This window comes from Gymnoscopelus braueri (genome assembly GCF_963280865.1).
Source record: "Gymnoscopelus braueri genome assembly, chromosome: 13".
In the NCBI taxonomy this organism is placed as follows: Eukaryota; Metazoa; Chordata; class Actinopteri; order Myctophiformes; family Myctophidae; genus Gymnoscopelus; species Gymnoscopelus braueri.
Genome location: NC_137615.1, coordinates 6,244,342 through 6,267,979, shown reverse-complemented (window position 1 = coordinate 6,267,979; position 23,638 = coordinate 6,244,342). Strand labels below are relative to the sequence as shown.

At 42.6% G+C, this 23,638-nt stretch overlaps 1 protein-coding gene across 1 annotated transcript in view; it reads left to right on the top strand.

Annotated features, from left to right (window-relative positions):
• fam20ca (FAM20C golgi associated secretory pathway kinase a) overlaps positions 1-23,638 on the top strand; it is an 83,324-nt gene that overhangs the window by 55,545 nt on the left and 4,141 nt on the right. Inside the window, exons 3-8 of the mRNA XM_080445934.1 lie at positions 6,919-7,034; positions 8,305-8,485; positions 10,237-10,346; positions 16,148-16,229; positions 19,928-19,987; positions 22,523-22,682. Coding sequence (XP_080302060.1) covers positions 6,919-7,034; positions 8,305-8,485; positions 10,237-10,346; positions 16,148-16,229; positions 19,928-19,987; positions 22,523-22,682 — 709 coding nt within the window. The remainder of the gene's footprint in view (positions 1-6,918; positions 7,035-8,304; positions 8,486-10,236; positions 10,347-16,147; positions 16,230-19,927; positions 19,988-22,522; positions 22,683-23,638) is intronic.

The window sequence follows — 23,638 nt, the reverse complement described above, 5'->3', positions numbered from 1 at the left end:
CTCAAGTACATTTTTAATTCTGGACTTTTACTTGTAACAGAGTATTTTTATATTGCAGTATTGATACTTTTACTTAAGTAAAATACTTGAGTACTTTTTCCACCACTGATTATCAGCCTGAAGCTGTGTGGAGCTTCAGTCTGACATTGTGTACGACATTCTTTCTTGAGTGAGCGCATGTGCTCGTCGATCCAGGGTGTTACTCTAGAGTTGAGTTTCTTCTTAGTTTTCATAGGAGCCACTGTGTCGAGAGCTGACTCTAATTTGAGATTAAAATGTTGAACCATATCATTCACTGAGGGAGCATCAAGTAGGGGGGGCACGGGCACACATGCCAGATGACGAGGAAACTCGTTTGCTGCGGATGAGCTAAAAAAAACGTTTTTTTTTTGGTATATTCTGTATTGTAAATTAGAAGAAAAAAATTCAAAACGTCATTTTCAACCTTTTTCATTTCAAGGACCCCCAGCAACCTTTCAGCCACCAGGTCACCCTGCAGTAAAACCATTGGTCCATTAGGTCATTGGTTCTCAAAGTGGGGTCCGGGGACTCCCAGGGGTCCTTGAAGGGGTCCCCCAGACAAATATATAGTTAGGAACCAAAAGACCCTTATGGGTCTGTAACTCTGAGTGTACAAAATGGAACCAAATGGACCCTAACGGGTCCATTTGGTTCCATTTGTACACTCTCAGAGTTAAATTAACACTGATGATACAGTGTAGATCGTGGGTACCCGTACCAGAGATAAATGGTATCAAATGGGGGTCCGTGGCCCTAATGCATATCAAACTGGGGGTCCTTGAAATAAAAATGTTTGAGAATCACTCCTGTAGCCGTAAAAAAATCTCCTCTTACATGGGGGTCCCTGACATATCTTTTCAACTGGGGTTCCACGGGCTAATATGTGTCAATTTCGAGGTCCTTGGCATGAGAAAGTTTGAGAACCACTGCATTAGGTCACCAGTAGTCTCGCGTAGCCAGACAACTATTCCACAATCTCCGAATGCTATAGAGCATCGCAGTTCCCGCCCACTTCCTGGTTTTTCGTGGTGCCGGAAGGAAAAGCTCAATGCATTTTTCCCATTGACATTTCCAAAAATATTTATATCAATTAATTTAAGCCTCGAATCAAGCCATCCAGGGTCCTGGTGAATCATGACCATAAAACGTTTGATTCTGTGAAAAAAACTTTTTTGAAAACGGCAAAACAGAGGGTATTTATTAAATATAGTATATCGTATAATTAAATATAAAATAAAAAAAATCACAGAAAAAAACGTTTTATGGTCATGATTCACCAGGACCCTGGATGGCTTGATTCGAGGCTTAAATTAATTGATATAAATATTTTTGGAAATGTCAATGGGAAAAATGCATTGAGCTTTTACTTCAGGCACCACGAAAAACCAGGAAGTGGGCGGGAACTGCGATGCTCTATATAGAGTCTGGAACTACAACTCCCGAAATCCCGAAAATTGAGGAAACTGGCACTTCCGTTCACGAAAATATATTTTAAAATATCTTTACATTTTCTTTTTTAATTTCCATTTCTGCCAAGCAGCAAGCTAAATACACTTAAATGATTTTGATTTATAGTCGGATAAATTTGCGCAACTGTAAAGACGAAACCGAAGTGGGGAGGAGGCTTCACATCCGGTTTATATTCTAATCATGATCAGAGCTTCCGAGTCCCAGACTGTATGACCGTAAACATTTGAACATTGTGGGAGGGCAACAGTCTGGCCACGCGAGACTAGGTCACCAGTAAAACCATTGGTCCATAGGGCAGTGGTTCTCAAAGTGGGGTCCGGGGACCCCCCGTGCAGGGGTCCGAGGGGAGGAGCTTCCAGGGGGTCCACAGCAAAAGTAGTTGAATCATTTAGTCATTTAGATTATTTTTTTTTTTTTTACATACATCTCTTCTGGGGGTCCCTGGCACAAAACATGTTCAGATGGGGGTCCGCGACCAAATATTTATGTCACAGGGAAATTGGCATTCCAGGGAAATTGACAGGGGAGCGCTAGTTTTATAGGCGCGGGGCGGTGCTGCGAGGCGGGGCTTTGATGCGAGGACGACGACCACAACAACAATATAGCAACCAGGAAGCTACGCTAGGGGAACGCTGAAAATAAAATGGATAATATGAGAGAAATACTCAAGTAAAGTACGAATACCTCAAAATTGTACTTGAGTAAATCTACTTTATTACTTTACTCCATTAGTACAAGCCTCAGTGGCGCACTTCGATAATCATTGGACTCCCCACCCACTACCACTGGGAGCCGGGGTTTGATTCCCGCTTGGGACATTACTTTTTCAAACAACCGCGGACTACTTTTTTTTCGCTGATAAAGTATAGTTTTGGACCATGACGGAGGCGCGCCGACTCAGGAGACCTTGAGGCCGAGGAGTCGCGCCCGAGCGCCTCCAGGCGCGAGTGCCCGCGACGACCGGCCGATGGTCTGCTAGTCGACTTAAGCGCCGTCCGAGTTATGTACCGATAGGCACAGAATCGTAAATGATGTTGTGGGGACTGCGTTTGCCCCAAGTGCCACTCACTGCACTAACATAGCCCGCCAGGCCCGCCCCCTTGTGCTTCAACTGCATGGAATGAGGCTGTGTGTGTGTGTGTGTGTGTGTGTGTGTGTGTGTGTGTGTGTGTGTGTGTGTGTGTGTGTGTGTGTGTGTGCGCGCATGCGTGTGTGCGTGCTCGTTTGTGCATGCGTGGTGCGTGTGTGGTGTGGGGCTCATGTCTGGCTTGCATTGCCCTCTAGCGTTGATTCTGCAGAATTGCCTGAGGCGCGGTTAAAACAAGCGTACCCCTTTCAATTTCCCTGGAATGCCAATTTCCCTGTAACATATATATATCAATTTGGGGGTCCTTGACAAAGTTTGAGAACCACGGCATCAGGTCAGCCCATCATGTTGGATGCTGTTCTCCATACAGCATCATTTCATGTGTTTTATAATTACATATATTTATTTGACAGTAAATACCTTTTGCCCCTTTCCTACAACTCTGGCTGCTTGGCAGAGAGCTCTCTTACCATCTGTTCTGAATGGGGATGTGTGACCACAAACACTCACAACTACACACACACACACACACACGCACACGTACACGCACACACGCACACACACACACACACACACACACACACACACACACACACACACACACACACACACACACACACACACACAACACACACACACACGTACACACACACACACACACACAACACACACACACACGCACGCACGCACACACGCACACACGCACACACGCACACACACACACACAGGTGCTCTATTGTCACTGGGGCTAAGCATGACGATGCAGTTTGCAGCTCCTGAGTGCTTCTCTCTGTAAGCTCAGGTTACCCCCCTGCACGCACGCACACACACACACACACACACACACACACACACACACACACACACACACACACACACACACACACACACACACACACACACACACACACACACACTCTATGAACCAAAGCCTGTCTGTGCGTCTATGTCTGTCTGTCTGTGTGTCTGTCTCAGTGTTAAGTCTTACGAGGGTCATGCCTGTGGCCAACAAACATACCGCAGGTCAGGTTAACTATAGGCCCGGCGAATACTCTGCTTTGATGCACTCGTGTATATCGTTGCTGTCTAATATAATATCTCCTTTTTTTTTTCCTTTTTATTTTTGCAAATTAGAGGCAAGCGCGTCAATCTGGGCTGAAGCTGTGCGTTAACCTTAGTTAACACTGTTCTCGTTGTTGTTGTAGTAGGATTGTCAGTGTTGCCAGATTTTGTGAGAGAAACAAGCAACCAGGAATATGAAAACAAGCCCAAATCAGTGCGCTTATAATAATCAGACTTGGCAGCATCGCAAAACTCGTTTCCTTAGAACGGACCGAACCATTGTGGGGATTTTACATAATATGTCCCCTGCGTCACCCCCGGGATTGACGCCCCTGATTAACGCCCTACTACTTGATCATACTACAGCGTCACACAAAAGCATGAAAAGTAGCAAGATGTACAAGCTCGAAACGTGGCGCGAAGCCACACGTTTCGAGCTTGTAGATCTGCTATTGTGATGCCCCACTCCCTTATATGGAGTGTTATGGGAGTGTCTGCTCTGCGCATGCTGTTCTTGCGAGGTGAACAGGGTGGGGCAGTCTATCTATCTGCTAATGGCTCATTGGAGAGCACCTGGGCCCGGTGCCTCCAGGAGTCTATAGACAAATCCACAGACGCGCTGCCCGTAGGCAGCCATAGCTGCGGTGTCAACGCTCCGCACCGCGACACCGCAGCAATGGCCGCCTACAGGCAGCTACAGTTAGCGCATCTGTGGATTCGTCTATAGAAGCCCTGCCCATTCTCAGTCTGTGATGAGATCCAGAGGAGAGAGGACTGCCGTCCTCTCCCTTACCCTGCTCCCCATGCTTCTGTTCTGTTTGATTGTTCTTTCCATCCACACGCCCTGCACTACACCATGTTCCACTCATGCCAAGGGGCCAGCCTGAGATTTTTAAATCGACGCCAATACGGAAGAGACAGTTCATATGAATGGCCCGTAGTTTCGCTGTTTTACCCCTGCTGGTGTCAGAGAGAATTTATCTTAACGCAAGCGGATGGGTTTTTGACAAACTTTAGACTAGATTTTCTTACCTTAATATAAATTGTCATAAATACTATATGCTTCCAGTCGCTAGTTTAAAGTCTCCTTTCAATCACCATGATATGCGTTTTGGTTTAACTATGGTCCCATTTGTTTTAAAATTGACGATAAAGTAGGTTATGCGCCAGGAGGGGCGGGATGATTTGATTGACAAGCTACCCAACCAATAGCATTCATTTCCGGTTGCAAAGGATATGACGCGATATGAGGCGATATTGAAAGATGGCGGATTGCACACAGCTGAACAATCGGCAGTGGTGGAAAGTAACTAAGTACATTTACTTAAGTACTGTACTTAAGTACAATTTTGAGGTATTTGTACTTTACTTGAGTATTTCCAATTTCCATTACTTTTACTTCTACTCCACTACATCTCAGAGGCAAATATTGTACTTTTACTCCACTACATTTACTTGAAAACTTTAGTTACTAGTTACTTTTCAGATGTAAATTATGATATAATGAAACATACATTAACCACTTTAGCCCTATTTTATACCTAGGCTATTTGAAAATAGCCGATCTACAAGCTCACAACGCGTCGCGCTGCGACGCGTTGTGAGCTTGTAGATCGTCTATTTTCAAATATTTAGTACTTTTACTTTTGATACTTTAAGTACATTTTGATGCCAATACTTTAGTACTTTTACTCAAGTAAATTTTGAATTCTGGACTTTTACTTGTAACAGAGTAGTTTTATATTGCAGTATTGATACTTTTACTTAAGTAAAACACTTGAGTACTTTTTCCACCACTGAGTCTATGACTCTTGCACACTTCCACCACTGAGTTACTGACTCCACAGCTCATTGGATCCTTTACTGTTATTATGATGTCCCTTTACTTTCAGCTATGCCTCAGTTGCTTATGTTAGAGTTTATTATTTAATAAACATCCTTTGTTACACTTTAACGTTGGTCTCCCTCCCCTATTATTTGTCGTGGCAAGAGCCAGCCGTGACGGCTACTTTTGCTGTTTTTGAATTTGAGCCCTGAAAAAAGCAACAGTTTTGGAGATATGAGGTTTGTTTCCACCCAGAGACGACATACTGTATTGTCGCTGTCGGGGTGGAAAACTTGTATGTCCAAAACTGTCACTTTTCAGTTTAAAAAAAAGAACCGATATAGTTTTCAATAGTTTTCTATTGGTTCAGTTTTTCTAAAACCCACACACAGACTTATGCCACTTTCACTTTAACTTAATATGTTCTAAAATAGCAAAAAACATAACAAGTTGAAATATGGAGATATGAGGTTATTTCTATTAAACGCGACGATATCCATTTAAAGCCCTATATGAGAATGCAGGTAGAGTGTACTTTTCCATATGACCACTAGAGGGAAGTAATAGTTAGAAAGAGAGAGAGAGAGAGAGAGAGAGAGAGAGAGAGAGAGAGAGAGAGAGAGAGAGACTGACTGTTTGTTTTGCTTTTAAGTGGATTATTTTATGTGAATAAGTGGTGGCACTTTAAATGCCAATAATGTAAGCACAGGAGCACAGTGTTAAGTGGATGAATTATTTACACACTACACATGCTGAACGGATTCCATACGCACGCACGCACGGACACACACACGCACGCACACACGCATGCATGCGCACACGTGCACACGTAGACACACACACACACGTAGACACACACACACACACACACACACACACACACACACACACACACACACACACACACACACACACACACACACACACACAACACTCCATGTTCTGTGTCACATTTTCCCCAGTCAGGCTGGATGTAAAATAATGGCACAAAGAAAGAAAGAAAGAGAGAAAGAAAGAAAAGTTTGACAATGGTGTTGTACCACTCGGATGGTAGGGCTGTTGCTCCACCCACTATGTTACCTGATTGATTGATTGATTGATTGATTGATTGATTGATTGATTGATTGATTGATTGATTGATTGATTGATTGATTGATTGATTGATTGATTGATTGATTGATTGATTGATTGATTGATTGATTGATTGATTAATTGATTGATTGATGTCTATTTGACATGGACATCACAGTCACATAGGACGTACCAAATGCTTTGCTTAAGTGCTCCCTATTTTGGGTACGTCATTATAGGCGAAAACAGCAGATCTACAAGTGTTTTGTTGCTCTTTTATATGATTCAAATCTCTGTCTCTGTCTCTGTCTCTCTCTCTCTCTCTCTCTCTCTCTCTCTCTCTCTCTCTCTCTCTCTCTCTCTCTCTCTCTCTCTCTCACAGGATCCTAGACTTCCGCAGGGTGCCCCCGGTGGCAGGGAGGCTGGTCAACATGACCAGGGAGATCAGGGACGTGACGAGGGACAAGAAGTTGTGGAGGACGTTCTTCATCTCACCAGGTGAGACGCTTGTCATTGGGGTCATTAATGGATTTTAAACCATTCCGGTTCCTTAATGATTCACTCTTAACAGCCGACAAAAGAAATGTAAAACAGGACTTCCTGTAAGTGATTCATCTCTGTTCCCTTCTCCCTCCCTCCCTCTGTGTCTCCTCAGCCTATGACATATGTTTCTAACCCGTTGTCCCGCCCCTCTGTGTCTCCTCAGCCAATAACATCTGTCTCTAACCCGTTGTCCCGCCCTCTGTGTCTCCTCAGCCAATAATATCTGTCTCTAACACATTGTTCCCTCCCTCTGTGTCTCCTCAGCCAATAACGTCTGTTTGTAACCCGTTGTCCCGCCCTCTGTGTCTCCTCAGCCAATAACATCTGTCTCTAACCCGTTGTTCCCTCCCTCTGTGTCTCCTCAGCCAATAACGTCTGTTTCTAACCCGTTGTCCCTATGTGTCTCCTCAGCCAATAACATCCGTTCCTAACCCGTTGTCCCGCCCCTCTGTGTCTCCTCAGCCAATAACATCTGGCTCTAACCCGTTGTCCCGCCCCTCTGTGTCTCCTCAGCCAATAACATCCGTTTCTAACCCGTTGTCCCGCCCCTCTGTGTCTCCTCAGCCAATAACATCTGTTTCTAGCCCGTTGTCCCGCCCCTCTGTGTCTCCTCAGCCAATAACATCTGTCTCTAACCCGTTGTCCCGCCCTCTGTGTCTCCTCAGCCAATAACATCCGTTTCTAACCCGTTGTCCCGCCCTCTGTGTCTCCTCAGCCAATAACGTCTTTTTCTAACCCGTTGTCCCGCCCCTCTGTGTCTCCTCAGCCAATAACATCCGTCTCTAACCCGTTGTCCCGCCCCTCTGTGTCTCCTCAGCCAATAACATTCGTTTCTAACCTGTTGTCCCGCCCCTCTGTGTCTCCTCAGCCAATAACATCTGTCTCTAACCCATTGTTCCCTCCCTCTGTGTCTCCTCACCCAATAACATCTGTTTCTAACCCGTTGTCCCGCCCCTCTGTGTCTCCTCAGCCAATAACATCTGTTTCTAACCCGTTGTCCCGCCCCTCTGTGTCTCCTCAGCCAATAACATCCGTCTCTAACCCGTTGTCCCACCCCTCTGTGTCTCCTCAGCCAATAACATCTGTTCCTAACCCGTTGTCCCGCCCCTCTGTGTCTCCTCAGCCAATAACATCTGGCTCTAACCCGTTGTCCCGCCCCTCTGTGTCTCCTCAGCCAATAACATCCGTTTCTAACCCGTTGTCCCGCCCCTCTGTGTCTCCTCAGCCAATAACATCTGTTTCTACGGCGAGTGTTCGTACTACTGCAGCACTGAGCATGCTCTGTGCGGTAAGCCGGACCAGATCGAGGGCTCTCTGGCGGCCTTCCTGCCGGACCTGACCTTGGCCAAACGCAAAACCTGGAGGAACCCCTGGAGGCGGAGCTACCACAAACGCAAGAAAGCCGAGTAAGGACCGCCCACACGCTAGAATGTTCTTCTCCTCTGTTCAGGACTGAAGGGCCCGCCTCTCAAACAGGCAGTGGTGTAAAGTACATTTACTCAAGTACTGTACTTGAGTACAATTTTGAGGTATTTTTTACTTCTACTCCACTACATCTCAAAGGAAAATATTGTAGCCTCCTTTTATTCCACTACATTTATTTGAAAACTTTAGTTACTAGTTACTTTGTAGATTTTTATTATTATTACAAATCCTACATTAACCACTTCAGCTCTGTGTAAATTTCGGCCATTTGAAAATAGCAGATCTACAAGCTCACAATGCGTCGCGATGCGACGCATTGTGAGCTTGTAGATCTGCTATTTTCAAAAGATTTTTATCCATTTGAAAACTTGAAATGGGACATTCTGCGTAATGACTACTTTTACTTTTGGTACTTTGAGTACATTTTCATGCCAATACTTTAGTACTTTTACTCAAGTAAATTTTGAATGATAGTAAGAGAGACATAAGGGAAATGTACTTTACTTTACCTTAATTTAATTAAATGTAGTGGTGCATTAAGTGATTTTCACTTCAATAAGTGTTAAATAGCTCTATATTTGGTATAGTAATCATTGCTATAGAGTGTGTGTTCAGTAACAGTATTAAATAGCTCTATATTGTGATAGTAATCATTGCTATAGAGTGTTTGTTCAGTAACAGTGTTAAATAGCTCTATATTGTGATAGTAATCATTGCTAGTGTTTGTTCAGTAACAGTGTTAAATAGCTCTATATTGTGATAGTAATCATTGCTAGTGTTTGTTCAGTAACAGTATTAAATAGCTCTATATTGTGATAGTAATCATTGCTAGTGTTTGTTCAGTAACAGTGTTAAATAGCTCTATATTGTGATAGTAATCATTGCTATAGATAGAGTGTTTGTTCAGTAACATGGGTCTTCCTGTCTCTGCAGCTCTTTAGTGAACAGACAATACATGTTTAGATCGGGATGCCAATTTTATCCAAACAGGATAGAGAGAACTCATACATGATAAACAATGAGCAGACACAATTGGACCGGGAACACTATAAAATTGAAGCTGATAAATGGGTCCTGATTGGCTGAAATTGGCAAAACCCACCTGAAAATGTATTTTCTGTTTATTAACACATTGTGTGCCAGAGGCTTATTAAAATAGGGTACGTTCAGTGCCAGCATATCTTACATCCACTTACGTTGATATGTTTCGTGCTGTAGAAGCCCCGACGCGGAAGTGCATGTAAACAAAGCGTGCGTGCGAGACGGCGGAGGGTCCCGACTAACAATGATATTTCTAACGCGATCCTCCATTGCAGAGTGATCGCCGATCGAAAACGGCTCACTTCCACCATGTTAAAAAGAAATGGAGATATTAAGCTTTTAGTCAAGGAGTTAACATTGGAGCGGCCGACCGGAAGCATTTTTGACATGGATCCACATCCGGCCTCTCCTTCTCAGAGACTCCTTGGAAGATCCCAAAGTTTCGTTATAGCGCCCCACGTGGGCCCCACGTATAAAAAATTAAATGGGCCAAAAACAGTCCGGACCGCTTATGGCACTCCCCGCATGGATTCTCAAAAACGGTCCGGACCGTTTATGGCACATGACGCATGGATTCTCAAAAACGGTCCTGTTACTGAACAAACACTATATAGCAATGATTACTCTCACATCTTTAATGTAATAATAGTAGGATGGTAGGATGAGTAATTGTTATGAAATGTGTTCCCAGGTGGGAGGTGGACCCAGACTACTGTGACGAAGTGAAACAAACGCCGCCGTACGACCGCGGGACTCGACTCCTAGACATCATGGACATGACTATCTTTGACTTCCTGATGGGTGAGGAGAATGCATGGTTCTCAAAAATATTTCGTGTCAAGAACCCCTATAAATTGCTGTGCGTTTGGCCACGGACCGACCCCCCTTCTGAAATGATGATGTAGAGCATTGGTTCTCAAAGTGGGGTCCGGGGACCCCCAGGGGTCCTTGGGGGGGGGGGGTTCCAGGGGGTCCCCAGTGAAATTAGTTAACATAGCGTCAGAATCATTTTAACCACTTAGCTTTGGCTATTCAAAAATAGCAGATATACAAGCTCAAAGTGCTATGAGCTTGTAGATCTGCTATTTTTGAAAAATTGTGCACATTTTGTGAAAATCTTTGAATATATATATTTTTAAGGGGAACATTTGTAACTCAAAATCTTTGCTTCTGGGGGTCCCTGGAACAAAATATTTTGAGATGGGGGTCCGCGGCCAAATCCATATCATTTTGGGGGTCCTTGAGAAACACTGATGTGGAGACCCCATAAGAGAAGATTTGTGTTGTTAACACTTTTTTTCCCAAATGATGCAAAATGGTTTGAAAATAGCAGCATCTACAAGCATCGCAACACGTTGTGAGCTTGTAGATCTGCTATTTTGAAACAGCCTAAGTATAACATAAGGTTAAGGTGATTAAACTGCCCCCCCCCCCCCCCCCCGCCCCACCCCCCATGGAACCCCCTCTTTTTTTCTTTTAATGCTTTTCCCCCCTTTTTTTCTCCCCAATTTAGTCGTTAAGCCAATTGCTTCCTCCTCACACACATTCCTGTGTGTGTTGTCACTGCTGTCGTATCCTACTGACTTACCTGCCAGTGAGGAGCCCCCATCGGGAGGACATAGAGCCCCCCCCCCCCCCCCCCCCCCAAAGGCGTGGATGCACCGTTCTTTAACAATCTGGGAACCCATTCTGTAAAAAAAAATCACACCCTGTGTGAAGTGGGCGGTGTCTTGCTAGCTAATCACAATACTGAATGGAGTCAACCAATCATGTACAAAAGATAAATACATTTATTGAAACACTCTTTATGATGGACGAAACCATAACTTTACAAAAACAAATTTATGTTTTTTGTAAAGTTATGGTTGCTTATATAGGGCTATGCACATGTGTCATGTGACACTGGCCAATCACAGTCCTGAATAGATTGTGATTGGCCAATCACAGCGCAGGATAATTGTACAAATTTCCAAACCTCACTTTTAGGGCCGGTTTCACTGCCCAAGATATTTGTACATTTTTCCAAATCTCACTTATAGGGGCGGTTTCACCGCCCAAAAATGGGGGGCACCACCTCCTTTTTTGTTTTTAGTAACAGGAACTCGGTTTGGCTCCTCCCCTTTCCTAGTCCACTTCCTCCCTGGTGCTTCTGTGTTTATTCCTACTAACAACAACAACAACATGTGTAGGGCACTAAGGGCAGCGGGTCTGAGAGATTAATTATTTAATGCTGACTGACTCTTTGTTCACAAACGCCAGCGCCTCCAACATGGTGGACACAGAGACGCTTAAAAGAGCGGTCCTCAAACTACAGTCAAAAGAAACTCGCCTCTTTCTACATGCAGTCTCCCTGAGCGATTACCTTCGCATCAGAAGAATCCCACGAGGATTGAGACTACAAAAGGAACCCGTGTTAGGTCAGGACAATGACGCGTTTTGTGACAAATGGTGCGAGATCATGAATACATGTTCATTTGATCTCATTGCTCTCTCCATACAAGAACTGTCCGAACAGTTGAAACAAACTAGGGCAGAAATCGATATTCTGAAAAAAGATTCGATTACAGAGAATATGACACAGGAGAGACTAGAGGCTATTTTGAAAGATTGTGAAGAAAACACATTAAAATTGGAGAAAGAGGTTAAAGCCAGTAAAGTGAAAAAATGGGAGAGGGACGCGGAAGACTATGACGTGAATGATGTGTACTTTTGGAGAACCAAGGAGAACCGGGATGTTCCCCCAGAGGCTGTGCCTGAGAACAGCCTTCACCAGGCCCAGGTCCACACCAGCGCGCAACGACGCACACAACCACACAACCACAGACGACAGCGGGGCGGCTATGCCTCAGCCCCATCCCTTGATGTTGAGTCTGACTCCAGCAGCTACTCCCAAAGGAGCGAGCCTTTTTTAGACCATCGCCCCCCACAAAAGGACCCAGGGCGTCCTCCTAGAGGAAGAAGAGGTGCAGGAGGAGCCAGAGGAAGAAGTCAGAGAGAACCCTACTGGACCCGCAGCAGCAAACGGAATGCAACGTGATTAACCTGTCAAGTAGGTCTCTCTCTGACACTTGTATCTCAGCCCTCAGTAAGGGACTCTCTTTTGTACCCACCACTCAATGCAATGACTTTGAAACTCTAGTTGATTTCCACAAGTTCTTTTGTAATTTAAGACTGAGAGAATTTTTCTGTAATACTAGTGGTGACATTAATGTATCCGAGATCCATTCAGATAATACACAGCTTCCAGTGGCTGCCCCTGATGCTGCTAGTGAGCCCAATGCTGGCCTAAAAAAACGCTTTAAAAAGCAATCCACATTTATTCCACCTAAGCACAGAAATTCCTCTATTGACACATATTGTAGATTGGTGGAAAATGATGTTTCCCAGCTTCTTAGAAATAAGCAGAAGCACAAGGTGACTAACAACTTATCTAAACTACAGCGTGAAGCACTACTGGAACTTAAAGATGACTCATCTATTGTGGTACAATCTGCAGACAAAGGGGGCGCCATTGTACTTTTAGACAGGGACGCTTATGTTGGTGAAATACACGCTCAGCTTACCAATGAGGTTTTTTACAAGAAACTGAGTGTCAATCCGACTCCAGGGTTTAAAAACCACATTCATGGTACACTCAAACAGTTTTTTGATACAGGGGATATCAGCAAGAGTGAATATGAATATATGAGAGTTGACTGTCCAGTTACACCTGTCATTTATACTTTGCCCAAAATTCACAAAAAAATCACTACTGTTCCTCCTGGTAGACCCATTGTTTCAGGAATTGGCTCTCTCACAGAAAATATATCATCTTTTGTAGACTACTTTTTAAAGCCACATGTTCTCTCACTTCCCTCTTATGTGAGAGACTCGAGTGATTTTATTCAGGTTCTACAAACCATAGAAACTGTAGAAAACGACTCAATATTAGTCACACTCGATGTAGAGAGCCTATATACAAACATTCCTCACCAAGGTGGCTTAGAAGCTATTGAATTTTTCCTTAACCAGAGGACGGAGTGCATACCGAGTACCACATGCATAAAAGAGCTCACTGAAGTAGTACTCACAAAAAACTTTTTCTTGTTTGAGAATGAGTTTTATTTACAGAAATGTGGCACAGCCATGGGTAGTAAGATGGCCCCAAATTATGCCAACCTCTATGTTGGGCTACTTGAAGCCAATCTCATTTTGAATCCAAATTGCAATCCGTTCCTGTCACATATACAGCTATGGAAGCGCTACATTGATGATGTTTTTCTGATTTGGACTGGGTCCCCTGCTGAGCTGACAGCTTTTCATGTTTTCCTTAACCACAGCAGTCAGTTTTTGAAATTTACCATAGCCTCTGATCAGAAAAGTATGAATTTTCTTGACATCCTGGTCATCAAAGAAAACAATTCTTTAAATATGAATTTGTACAGAAAGCCCACTGACCGTAATGCCCTACTACATGGTGACAGTTACCATCCCACACCCCTAAAAAAAGGTATCCCCATGGGCCAATTCAAAAGAATCCGCAGGATTTGCAGTCAAGATGACTCTTTCCAGGTACATGCTAAAGACCTAGAGTGTCGTTTTAAACAGCGTGGCTATCCAGTACAATGGATTCAACCTGCTGCAGATCAATTCAACAGATGTACTCAACTGGAATGTTTAAAACCCAAAGAGAGAACAGATAGAACTGAAAAACACATCAAGTGTTTTGTTCAATATTCTCCTCTGGGTCACCACTTTGAAAAATTGATCAGGAGGCATTGGCACATTTTAAACTCTGACCCTATTCTTGGCAAGTCTTTTACAGTCCCTCCCCGCATTGTGTATAAAAGACCACCAAATTTGAGGAACCTACTAGTTAGGTCACACTTACGTCAGGCAACTCCCACACATTTTCTTAGTAACATTCCAGATGGCAATTACAAATGCGGCAGATGCGCTCAATGCAGTTTCACTTACAAATGTCACACTTTTAATCACCCTGTTACAGGTAAATGTTTTAAGATCAGAGGCGTCATCAGCTGCACTACACCCAATATCATCTACATGATCAAATGTGTATGTGGGCTTGCTTATATTGGCAAAACATTAAGACCCCTGAAAACGAGGATCTCGGAACACAGGAGTGACATTAGAACGAAGGATTTTAGAAATCCAGTGGCAGTACATTTTCATAAAGCCCAACACTGCATCTCTTCATTGAAATATATAGGCATTGAGCGTGTCACATTGCCACCCAGAGGGGGAGACATTGATTGTTTACTCCTCAAAAGGGAAGCTTTTTGGATTTCCACTTTGGACACAGTGAAAAGAGGTCTAAATGAATCTTTTGATATCAGGCCATTTCTGTAAACCCCCCTATTAGGCCTATTTATATATTTCAGGTTCCCCTCTTCCGATTTTACCTGGGTATCTACCTCTTATTACTTTTTAATATTCTTAATGTTGAATTATCTGCCATTGCCTAAGGCCTTATAATATTTGTATGTGTTTGTGGTGCATTGACTTACTTTCTCCTTTCTCTTTTTGTGATCTTCAGGGTGCCGGTGACAGGATTTCCTTCCTCCTGGTGCAGCAGTATAGGACATGTTTTTTATTGATAATTACAGGGATCTTGAGCCTTGGCCTGCATTAGTTGTTCTCTTGTTCCCTTATACAATCGTTTAGCCTGTACTTGTTTTCTGTCTATTAGTGTTTTTACACACCTTCAGAACACCTGTAATAGAGTACGCTCTTAGAGCTGACGTTGTTTTGTTTATCTCCCTGAGATTATTATGATACTTTTGTTGAGGGATTTAGTGGCGATCCCCCTTATTATTTAGACCTTGTTTAAACCATTACTATCTCATGTCCTATGCTGCAGCATGTCACTGTGTCCCCCTTTGTTCTTTGTTTTTTGAGTACCTATTCTATATATTTATAACTAAATGTATTAATCTTGGGAAACTTTAAATGTATTTTTGTTTATTGCTATTCTTGGATCTTGGGATGGGTACACACTGTTTATCTCCAGATATTCTTGTCTTTATGTATTAGCCAACCTCCTGATTGAGTTGGCTGCATGTGACTTCACTTGCCCTATTGGGAGAGCCTATCATTGCATAGTAGTACCTATAAAAACCTCTGTGTATGCCCTTTTCCACTATATATGTCCTGATGAAGGCCTGAACAGGCCGAAACGTTGACCAGCAATAAATTCTGGAGCTTTTTGCATCTACCAGTGTGCAGACTTTATTCTTTTTCATTATACTTTGTTTGTCTAAGCACCTGGACTAACGGATGTGCGCGCACTATTCTTCATACAGATTAATTATTTAACCCATTAAACCCGGGAACGCTGTGTAATTATTTTGATTCCTTTGGCTATTCGATAAATAGCAGATCTACAAGCTCGTAGCGCGGCACTCTGTGCCGCACTATGAGCTTGTAGATCTGCTATTTTTGAAAAATCATGTTTTTTTTTTAACTCAAATCTTTGCTTCTGGTGATTCTACCAATGTCTTCTGAATCTTTTTATTTTTTTTTATTTTTTTTATTAGCAAAGAAATCTTAATATGACACAGATGCGTTCCCGGTCTTAATGGGTTCATGTCTCCTTGGAACAGGCAACATGGACCGCCACCACTACGAGACGTTTGAGAAGTTTGGTAACGAGACCTTCATCATCCACCTGGACAACGGCAGAGGGTAAGGAGAGCCAGCTGCATTTACCGAGTACTTTTTTTCCTGAGTGCATGAAGACAGCATAATGTTTCAAATTGTTTACAACAGGAGCGCATTATCTGCAGGTATCTGCACATTTCTAAAGTGACAATTGAATGATTTTTTTAGACCTTTTTAATACCAAATTGTCAAATATTATTTAAGAAAGAGGCAAATATTGTGTAAATAAATGTAATGCCTACAATTCCAAGTGCTTGTCATGGTGGGGGTCCCCAGTTCAAATATGATTATTTTGGTGGGTCCCCAGTTCAAATATGATTATTTTGGGGGGTCCCCAGTTCAAATATGATTATTTTGGTGTGTCCCCAGTTAAAATAAGATTATTTTGGGGTGTCGCAGCCTGAAAAGGTTGAGAACCACTAATCTAAAGCATGGTGTACAAAGGCACAACACTGGCCCTCATTTATCAACGCAGCGTATAAACCGGCTTATATTTTTCCATATATTCGGCCGTACACCAACGTCGAAGTCACATTTATCAACGAATCCTACACAGCCAATCCTGGCGTACATCAGGTAGGAGCTTTGATAAATCTCACGTCTGAAAACGAGCGTCATTTAAATAACACGCCCTTAAATATTCTCAAAACGCCCCGATTTTACGACATGAAGAAGAACCAGAATACGACCAAAGACATCAAAAGCCTATAAGAAAGAGTTTCCCCTGATCGCCTCGCCTCGCTGCCTGTCAAGTCACACACACACACACACACACACGCACACGCCTCACTCTCTCTCTCTCACTCACACACACACACACACACACACACACACACACACACACACACACACACACACACACACACACACACACACACACACACACACACACACACACACACACACACACACACGCCCAACTGTGTCTTTCATGTAATCCGTAGCGGTACAATCTTTGTCACGTAGGCTTGTAGCCTACATGAATGACATATTATGATACCAATCACATCGCCATGAATGGAATACGTTTGTATATTAATTTATTTAACCCATACCGAGCAGTGCACAAGCAGTCATGTAGGATATTCCCCGTGAGACTCGGACGGGCGGCAGTGATTCGGCGGCAGTGATTCCGCCACGTTAATAAGAGATTGGAGCGTCGGGTTTATATCGTTAACCCAGCCAGGTTGTAGTCTTCAAAACTCTCTATGACATAACTCGATAACATAGTACAAGCTACTGTAAGTTTGTACACCTCACTGTCCATGAAAAGATCGTCGGGAGTCCCGAAAATGCGCTCGCAGAAGCGCTGTATATTTTGAAAATAGCAGATCTACAAGCTCACAACGTGTCGCGATGCGACCCGTTTTTCAGCTTAGATCTGCTATTTTAACATAGCCAATGCAACTGAATGACTGTTAAAGCAGTTTGTTTAAATAAAATAATAATTATATTATTATAAAATGTTATATTTTCACAGGGATTATTTATTAGTGTAGATATACATTTAGGAGTGGATTATGTGTCCAGATGCCTGTCAGACAGTCAGACAATGCCGCTCCGCAGGTCTAGAATGGAATAAACGGGCGCAGCCAACGTCAACAACTGGTCTCGACCAGACGTGAGATCTCAGCGTACGGTAGGATGAAGCCCACGTCAGGATATATTGACAAATGCCGAAAGGTGCGGTGATCTCGCCGTACGCCCATTATTTGGGCTGCACCGCATTGATAAATGAGGGTCCAGTGGCTGCATGGTGCCTCAATCACAGCCACAAATCAGACACTGAACGTACCAAGAGGTGTTTTCCCTTAGTTTGGCGTAGATATATATTTCTAACTTTCCTATAGATTCTGTGTTTATGGCTGCCAAATGCCAATGTACTGTAGTTACATAAGTTATGAACAATGTTTCTTCATGCACATTTAATCATTTATTCATGTCCACATGAGAGATACAATACAAGGACACAAATATTACAAGGTGCTGTAAAAAAGAAAAAGTACAGTCAGAAAATCATGGACAAATAATCCCACACCCTTTAGGGGTACAAATAACAGCGTCTTCGCCATATTTGGCGGCTACCGATAGCAGAAGAGATTCCACAGAATTGTGCAAGCCGTTTAGCTGCTTTTTTTTTGGCATCCCAAGTTGTCGGAAGCCTCTTACAACCAACCTATGTGTCCTAGGCTGCCAAAGATAAACGCAAATAGATTGCACCTATAACCTAGCTCTGTGATGGTATGGAGGAGCGGCTGGTATTTAAAGACTCTTCTTTGGTCATAAAAGCTTCCTTCTAAGCTAGAGTCAAAGGTGCAGGCCATTTCAAGAATGGAAACTGGTCTGTTTCCTTCATTGACAACAACAACAGCATCAGGGGCCAGTTGCACCACCTCACACTAAGTTCAAACTTAGCCTAGTTATAGCTCAAATGGCTTTTAAAAAGCCATTTAGACCGGGAAAGTGTTGGTGTCATTTTTAGATTTCTTTGGCTATTCAAAAATAGCAGATCTACAAGCTCGTAGCGCTGCGGTACGAGCTTGTAGATCTGCTATTTTTGGAAAAATCGTGAAAATGTGTGCAAATCTTTAAAAATATATTTTTTTTAGCGAACATTTGTAGAAATATTTTGTTCCAGGGACCCTCCAGAAGCAAAGATTTGAGTTACAAATGTTCGCTTTAAAAATATATATTCAGAGATTTGCACACATTTTCACGCGGATTTCTACTACATTACACTATACCACTACACTATACTGTATATTATCTTAACATTATTTTATTATACCATTATATACTGCATACACACTATTGCTGTACTATATTATATTATCATATACTATCTTACACTATTATATTTGCTACTATTGTTATTGTTACTACTTGCACTGTATCTCTTTCTGTCTCTCCTCTGTCTGTCTCTCCCTCTCTCTCTCTTCTTTCCCCCGACACGGTCGAGGCAGAAGGCCGCCACCCTAGAGCCTAGGGTCTGCCTGACGTTTCTTCCAGTTAAGAGGGAGTTGTTCGTTGCCACTGTCGCAAAATTGCTTGCTCAGGGTGGGATGTCGGGTCTCTTCTCTACATGTAAAGTGTCTTGAGACAACTTGTTGTGATTTGACACTTTAATGAAATTGAATTGAATTCACGATTTTTCAAAAATAGCAGATCTACAAGCTTGTAGCGCGGCACTCGGTGCCGCGCTATGAGCTTGTAGATCTGCTATTTTTGCCAAAGAGCCAAAGAAATCTAAAATGATTGAATGGGTTAAGCTATAACTAGGCTAAGGTTGAACTTAGTGTGAGGTGGTGCAACTGGCCCCTGGTGTATTAGCAGAGAGATGTGCAAAGATTTCAGGATTTTCAGTAGGCCTACAGAGTTGAAACATGGAAGGTTTGACACAGGAATGCTTAGTACATTCTCACTGACGGTGTAAAATGTTTAGATAATGTCCTTAGTTATGAGATCAACTATGCTGTCGTGGCGTGCTATGTAAAGCCCTTTTATAGATGGGTTTCCTGCTTGTAAACATGAGAGGATGATGCGCGCGCAGTGGAGGGTTGAGCAGTAGAGGGCGCTATTACCCGCAGCAGCTCTAGTCAAATGTACGTTCAGAAAAGAAATGGTCTTCACCGGGTTTAATGAAAGTAGATTAAATGATGCAGTTTGTAATATCACACGTTCTGAACGCCCTGCTGGTTCTTTTCTCGTCTCCGTCTCTGCAGGTTTGGAAAACACTCGCACGATGAGCTGTCAATCCTGGTCCCTCTCAGTCAGTGCTGCAGGTGAGTTTAACCCATTGAGACCTGAAGCCGATTCTACATGTGTCCTAAATCTCAACAGTATTCTGAAAAACGAATGTTTCTATATCAGTGGTGTTCAATCTTTTTCATGTCAATCACCCCCAAAATGATATGTATTTGGCCGCGGACCCCCATCAAAATATTTTGTTCCAGGGACCCCCAGAAGCAACGATTTGAGTTAAAAATGTTCGCTTTAAAAATACATATATTCAAAGATTTGCACACATTTTCACGATTTTTCAAAAATAGCAGATCTACAAGCTCGTAGCGCGGCACTCGGTGCCGCACTATGAGCTTGTATATCTGCTATTTTTGAATAGCCAAAGTGTAAAATAATGCTTTTTAGCTCAAATCTAAAAATGACACAGTTCCAGGTCTTAATGGGTTAAGACTCGTGACAGTCACCCAGGAATCCCTTTTTTTTTGTCACATTCCAGATACAGTGGAGAGTTTCCAGTAAGGAAGTTAATTCAATCTTATTATAAACATGGCGCGTTGCCAGGAACTTGAAAGATGTTTTTTTTCTTTTCTTTTTTTTGTCACTCAGCCACTTATTAACCCATTAAAAACCGGAAAAAGCATCTGTGTCGTTTTAGATTTTTAGCTATACAGCACATTGGCTGGCTATTAAAAAAATAGCAGATCTACAAGCTCATAGCGCGTCACTTCTTGGCGCACTGTGAGCTTTTTGAAAAATGTGGGATATTTTTGCAAATCGTTGAATATTAAAAAAAAAAATTAGGCGAACATTTTAACTCAAATCTTTGCTTCTGGGGGGTCCCTGGAACAAAATATTTTGAAATTGGGTCTGTGGTCAAATACATACAATACTTTTGGGGGTCCTTGACATGAAAAAGTTTGAGCACCACTGATATAGTAACGTAAGTTTTTTTCAGAAATCGGGACCTCAGGTCGTAATGGGTTCAAAAACGAATTCCTATTATTATTTATTATTGAGACTGCTTAAAATACTATGATACTGTGAGTTTCCCACTTTAACAAATTCATTAAAATGTCCAACATGTCGAACGGTAATTCTCCGTCCGTTCACGTTCCAAAGACAGCAGTGGTTAGTTTACAGTAGTTCAATATAGTAAACATTGCGTGTTGCTGGGATTTATTGTCTCCGCCAGGCCAAAAGGCATGGCAAGAGAGTATGTTTTACCCCTTGTCCGTCCATCCGTCCGTCCGTGTGTGTGTGTGTGTGTGTCCTGTCCGTGTGTTACCAGCTAATCTCCGGCACCGTTGGCCCGCTCGCTGCGAAACTGGGCACACACACTCCCTCGATGCCAATTCAGAACCTCTGCCCCAACTTTTTCACATGGGCCTGTTATAGCGCCACCAGGAGGCCGATTTGTGCAAAACCCATTTATTTACATTACTCCTACAGTTTTTATCCAAACCTCATGCAAATTGGTACACAATATCTCTTTAGTCATGTGATCATCCCGGATCTGCCCGATTTCCCAGATTCCATCCTGATTGGCTAAGGTTGGCTTCCAAAGTTTGCAAGATTGGTCCGAAGGTATATGGCCTCAAAGTATACACACAGCTTGGGATTTCCGTGAAATTTCACACGCACATTCCCACTAGGCCGAGGAAGAAATGCCACCCTTCTCACATTGGCCTGTTATAGCGCCACCAGCAGGTCTAATTTAGCAAAACACATTTTTGGAACAAAATGCCTCAAATCATGAATGCAGTGTCAATGCAAGAATAAATGGCACGGTTGGCACCCTTTTCACATTGGCCTATTATAGCGCCACCAGGAGGCCAGAATAACGTACCTGACCTGGCTCCGAGGAGCACTTTTTCTAGTTTATTATTGAGACTGCTTAAAATACTACTGTGAGTTTCCCACTTTAACAAATTCATTAAAATGTCCAACATGTCGAACGGTAATTCTCCGTCCGTTCACGTTCCAAAGACAGCAGTGGTTAGTTTACAGTAAGGAAGTTCAATATAGTAAACATTGCATGTTGCTGAGATTAAAGGATATTTTGTGTTTTTTCTAAACCAGAGCTTATCAAAATATGAATTCCCATCCAGTGGTGGAAAGTAACTGAGTATATCTACTCAAGTACATTTTCAGTTATTTTACTTACTCCCCTTCATCTCAGAGAAAAATATTTTACTTTTACTCCACTCCAATTATTTTAAAACTTTAGTTACTACTTTAGTTTTTACAAACATTAACCCCCTATATATAAAGAAAATAGCCGATCTACAAGCTCACAACGCGGCGCTTTGCGCCGTGTTGTGTACTTGTAGATGTGCTATTTTCAAAAAGCTTTTTTTATACATTTTGAAAACCGGTGAAATGGAACATCCTTTTACTTTTGGTACTTTAAGTATTATTTTGATGCCAATACTTTTGGACTTTTACTCAAGTACATTTTGAATACTGGACTTTTACTTGTAACATCTACATGGCAGAATTGATACTTTTACTTCAGTATAAAAAATGTGAGTACTTATTTCATCACTTTCCCCATCATTGTCCTCTGCTGCCACCAGGCTCAGGAAGTCCACGTACCTGCGCCTCCAGCTGCTGGCCAAAGAGGAGTACCAGCTGAGCTCCATGATGGAGGAGTCCCTGCTCCACGACCACCTGTCCCCCGTCCTCATCCAGCCTCACCTCCACGCCATGGACCGCAGGCTGAGACTGGTACTGCAGGTCAGTGCAGGCCTGTCACAATTATTACGTAAAATTGCCCGATCGCAAAATATTTGAGATGATCCTAATTATTTTTCGATTATTTGGTAGGCCTATACCAGTCATTAAATGGTGCATTTATATAAATGGTAAATGGTGCATTTATATAAATGGTAAATGGTGCATTTATATAAATGGTAAATGGTGCATTTATATAAATGGTAAATGGTGCATTTATATAAATGGTAAATGGTGCATTTATATAGCGCTTTCATCCAAAGCGCTTCACATAGATTGTGCATTACATTCACCCACACATTCACACACCGATGGCGTTGAAAACCATGCAAGTCACCAACCTGCTCATCGGGAGCAATTAGGGGTTCAGCGTCTTGCTCAAGGACACTTCGACGGCAACTATGGGGGAGCCTGGGGTCGAACTGGGGACCTCACGGTTCCCATTCGGCCGCTCTACCGGCCACTCTACCCCTGAGCCAATGCCGCCCCCCCCATTGTCATTGTCGGTAACCTCGATCATATTTTAACTTTTTTGTGTTTTTCCGTAAATTACGCCCCTACTTGATCACACTACAGTGCCACACAAAAGCATCAAAAGTAGCAGATCTACAAGCGTTTCGAGCTTGTACTTTTGCTGTTTTTTTTTTTTTAAACCTGAAAAGCAGTGGTGTAAAGTAACTAAGTACATGTACTCAAGTACTGTACAGTACACTTTTGAGGATTTTTTACTGTACTGGAGTTTTTCCCATTTTCTGTACTTTTACTTTTACTCCACTACATCTCAGAGGCAAATAATATACTTTTACTCCACTACAATTATTTGAAAACTTTAGTTACTAGTTACTTTGCAGATGTAAATGATTACATTATGAAACATACATTAACCACTTTAGCCCTATTTTATACCTAGGCTATTTGAAAATAGCCGATCTACAAGCTCACAACGCGTCGCATAGCGA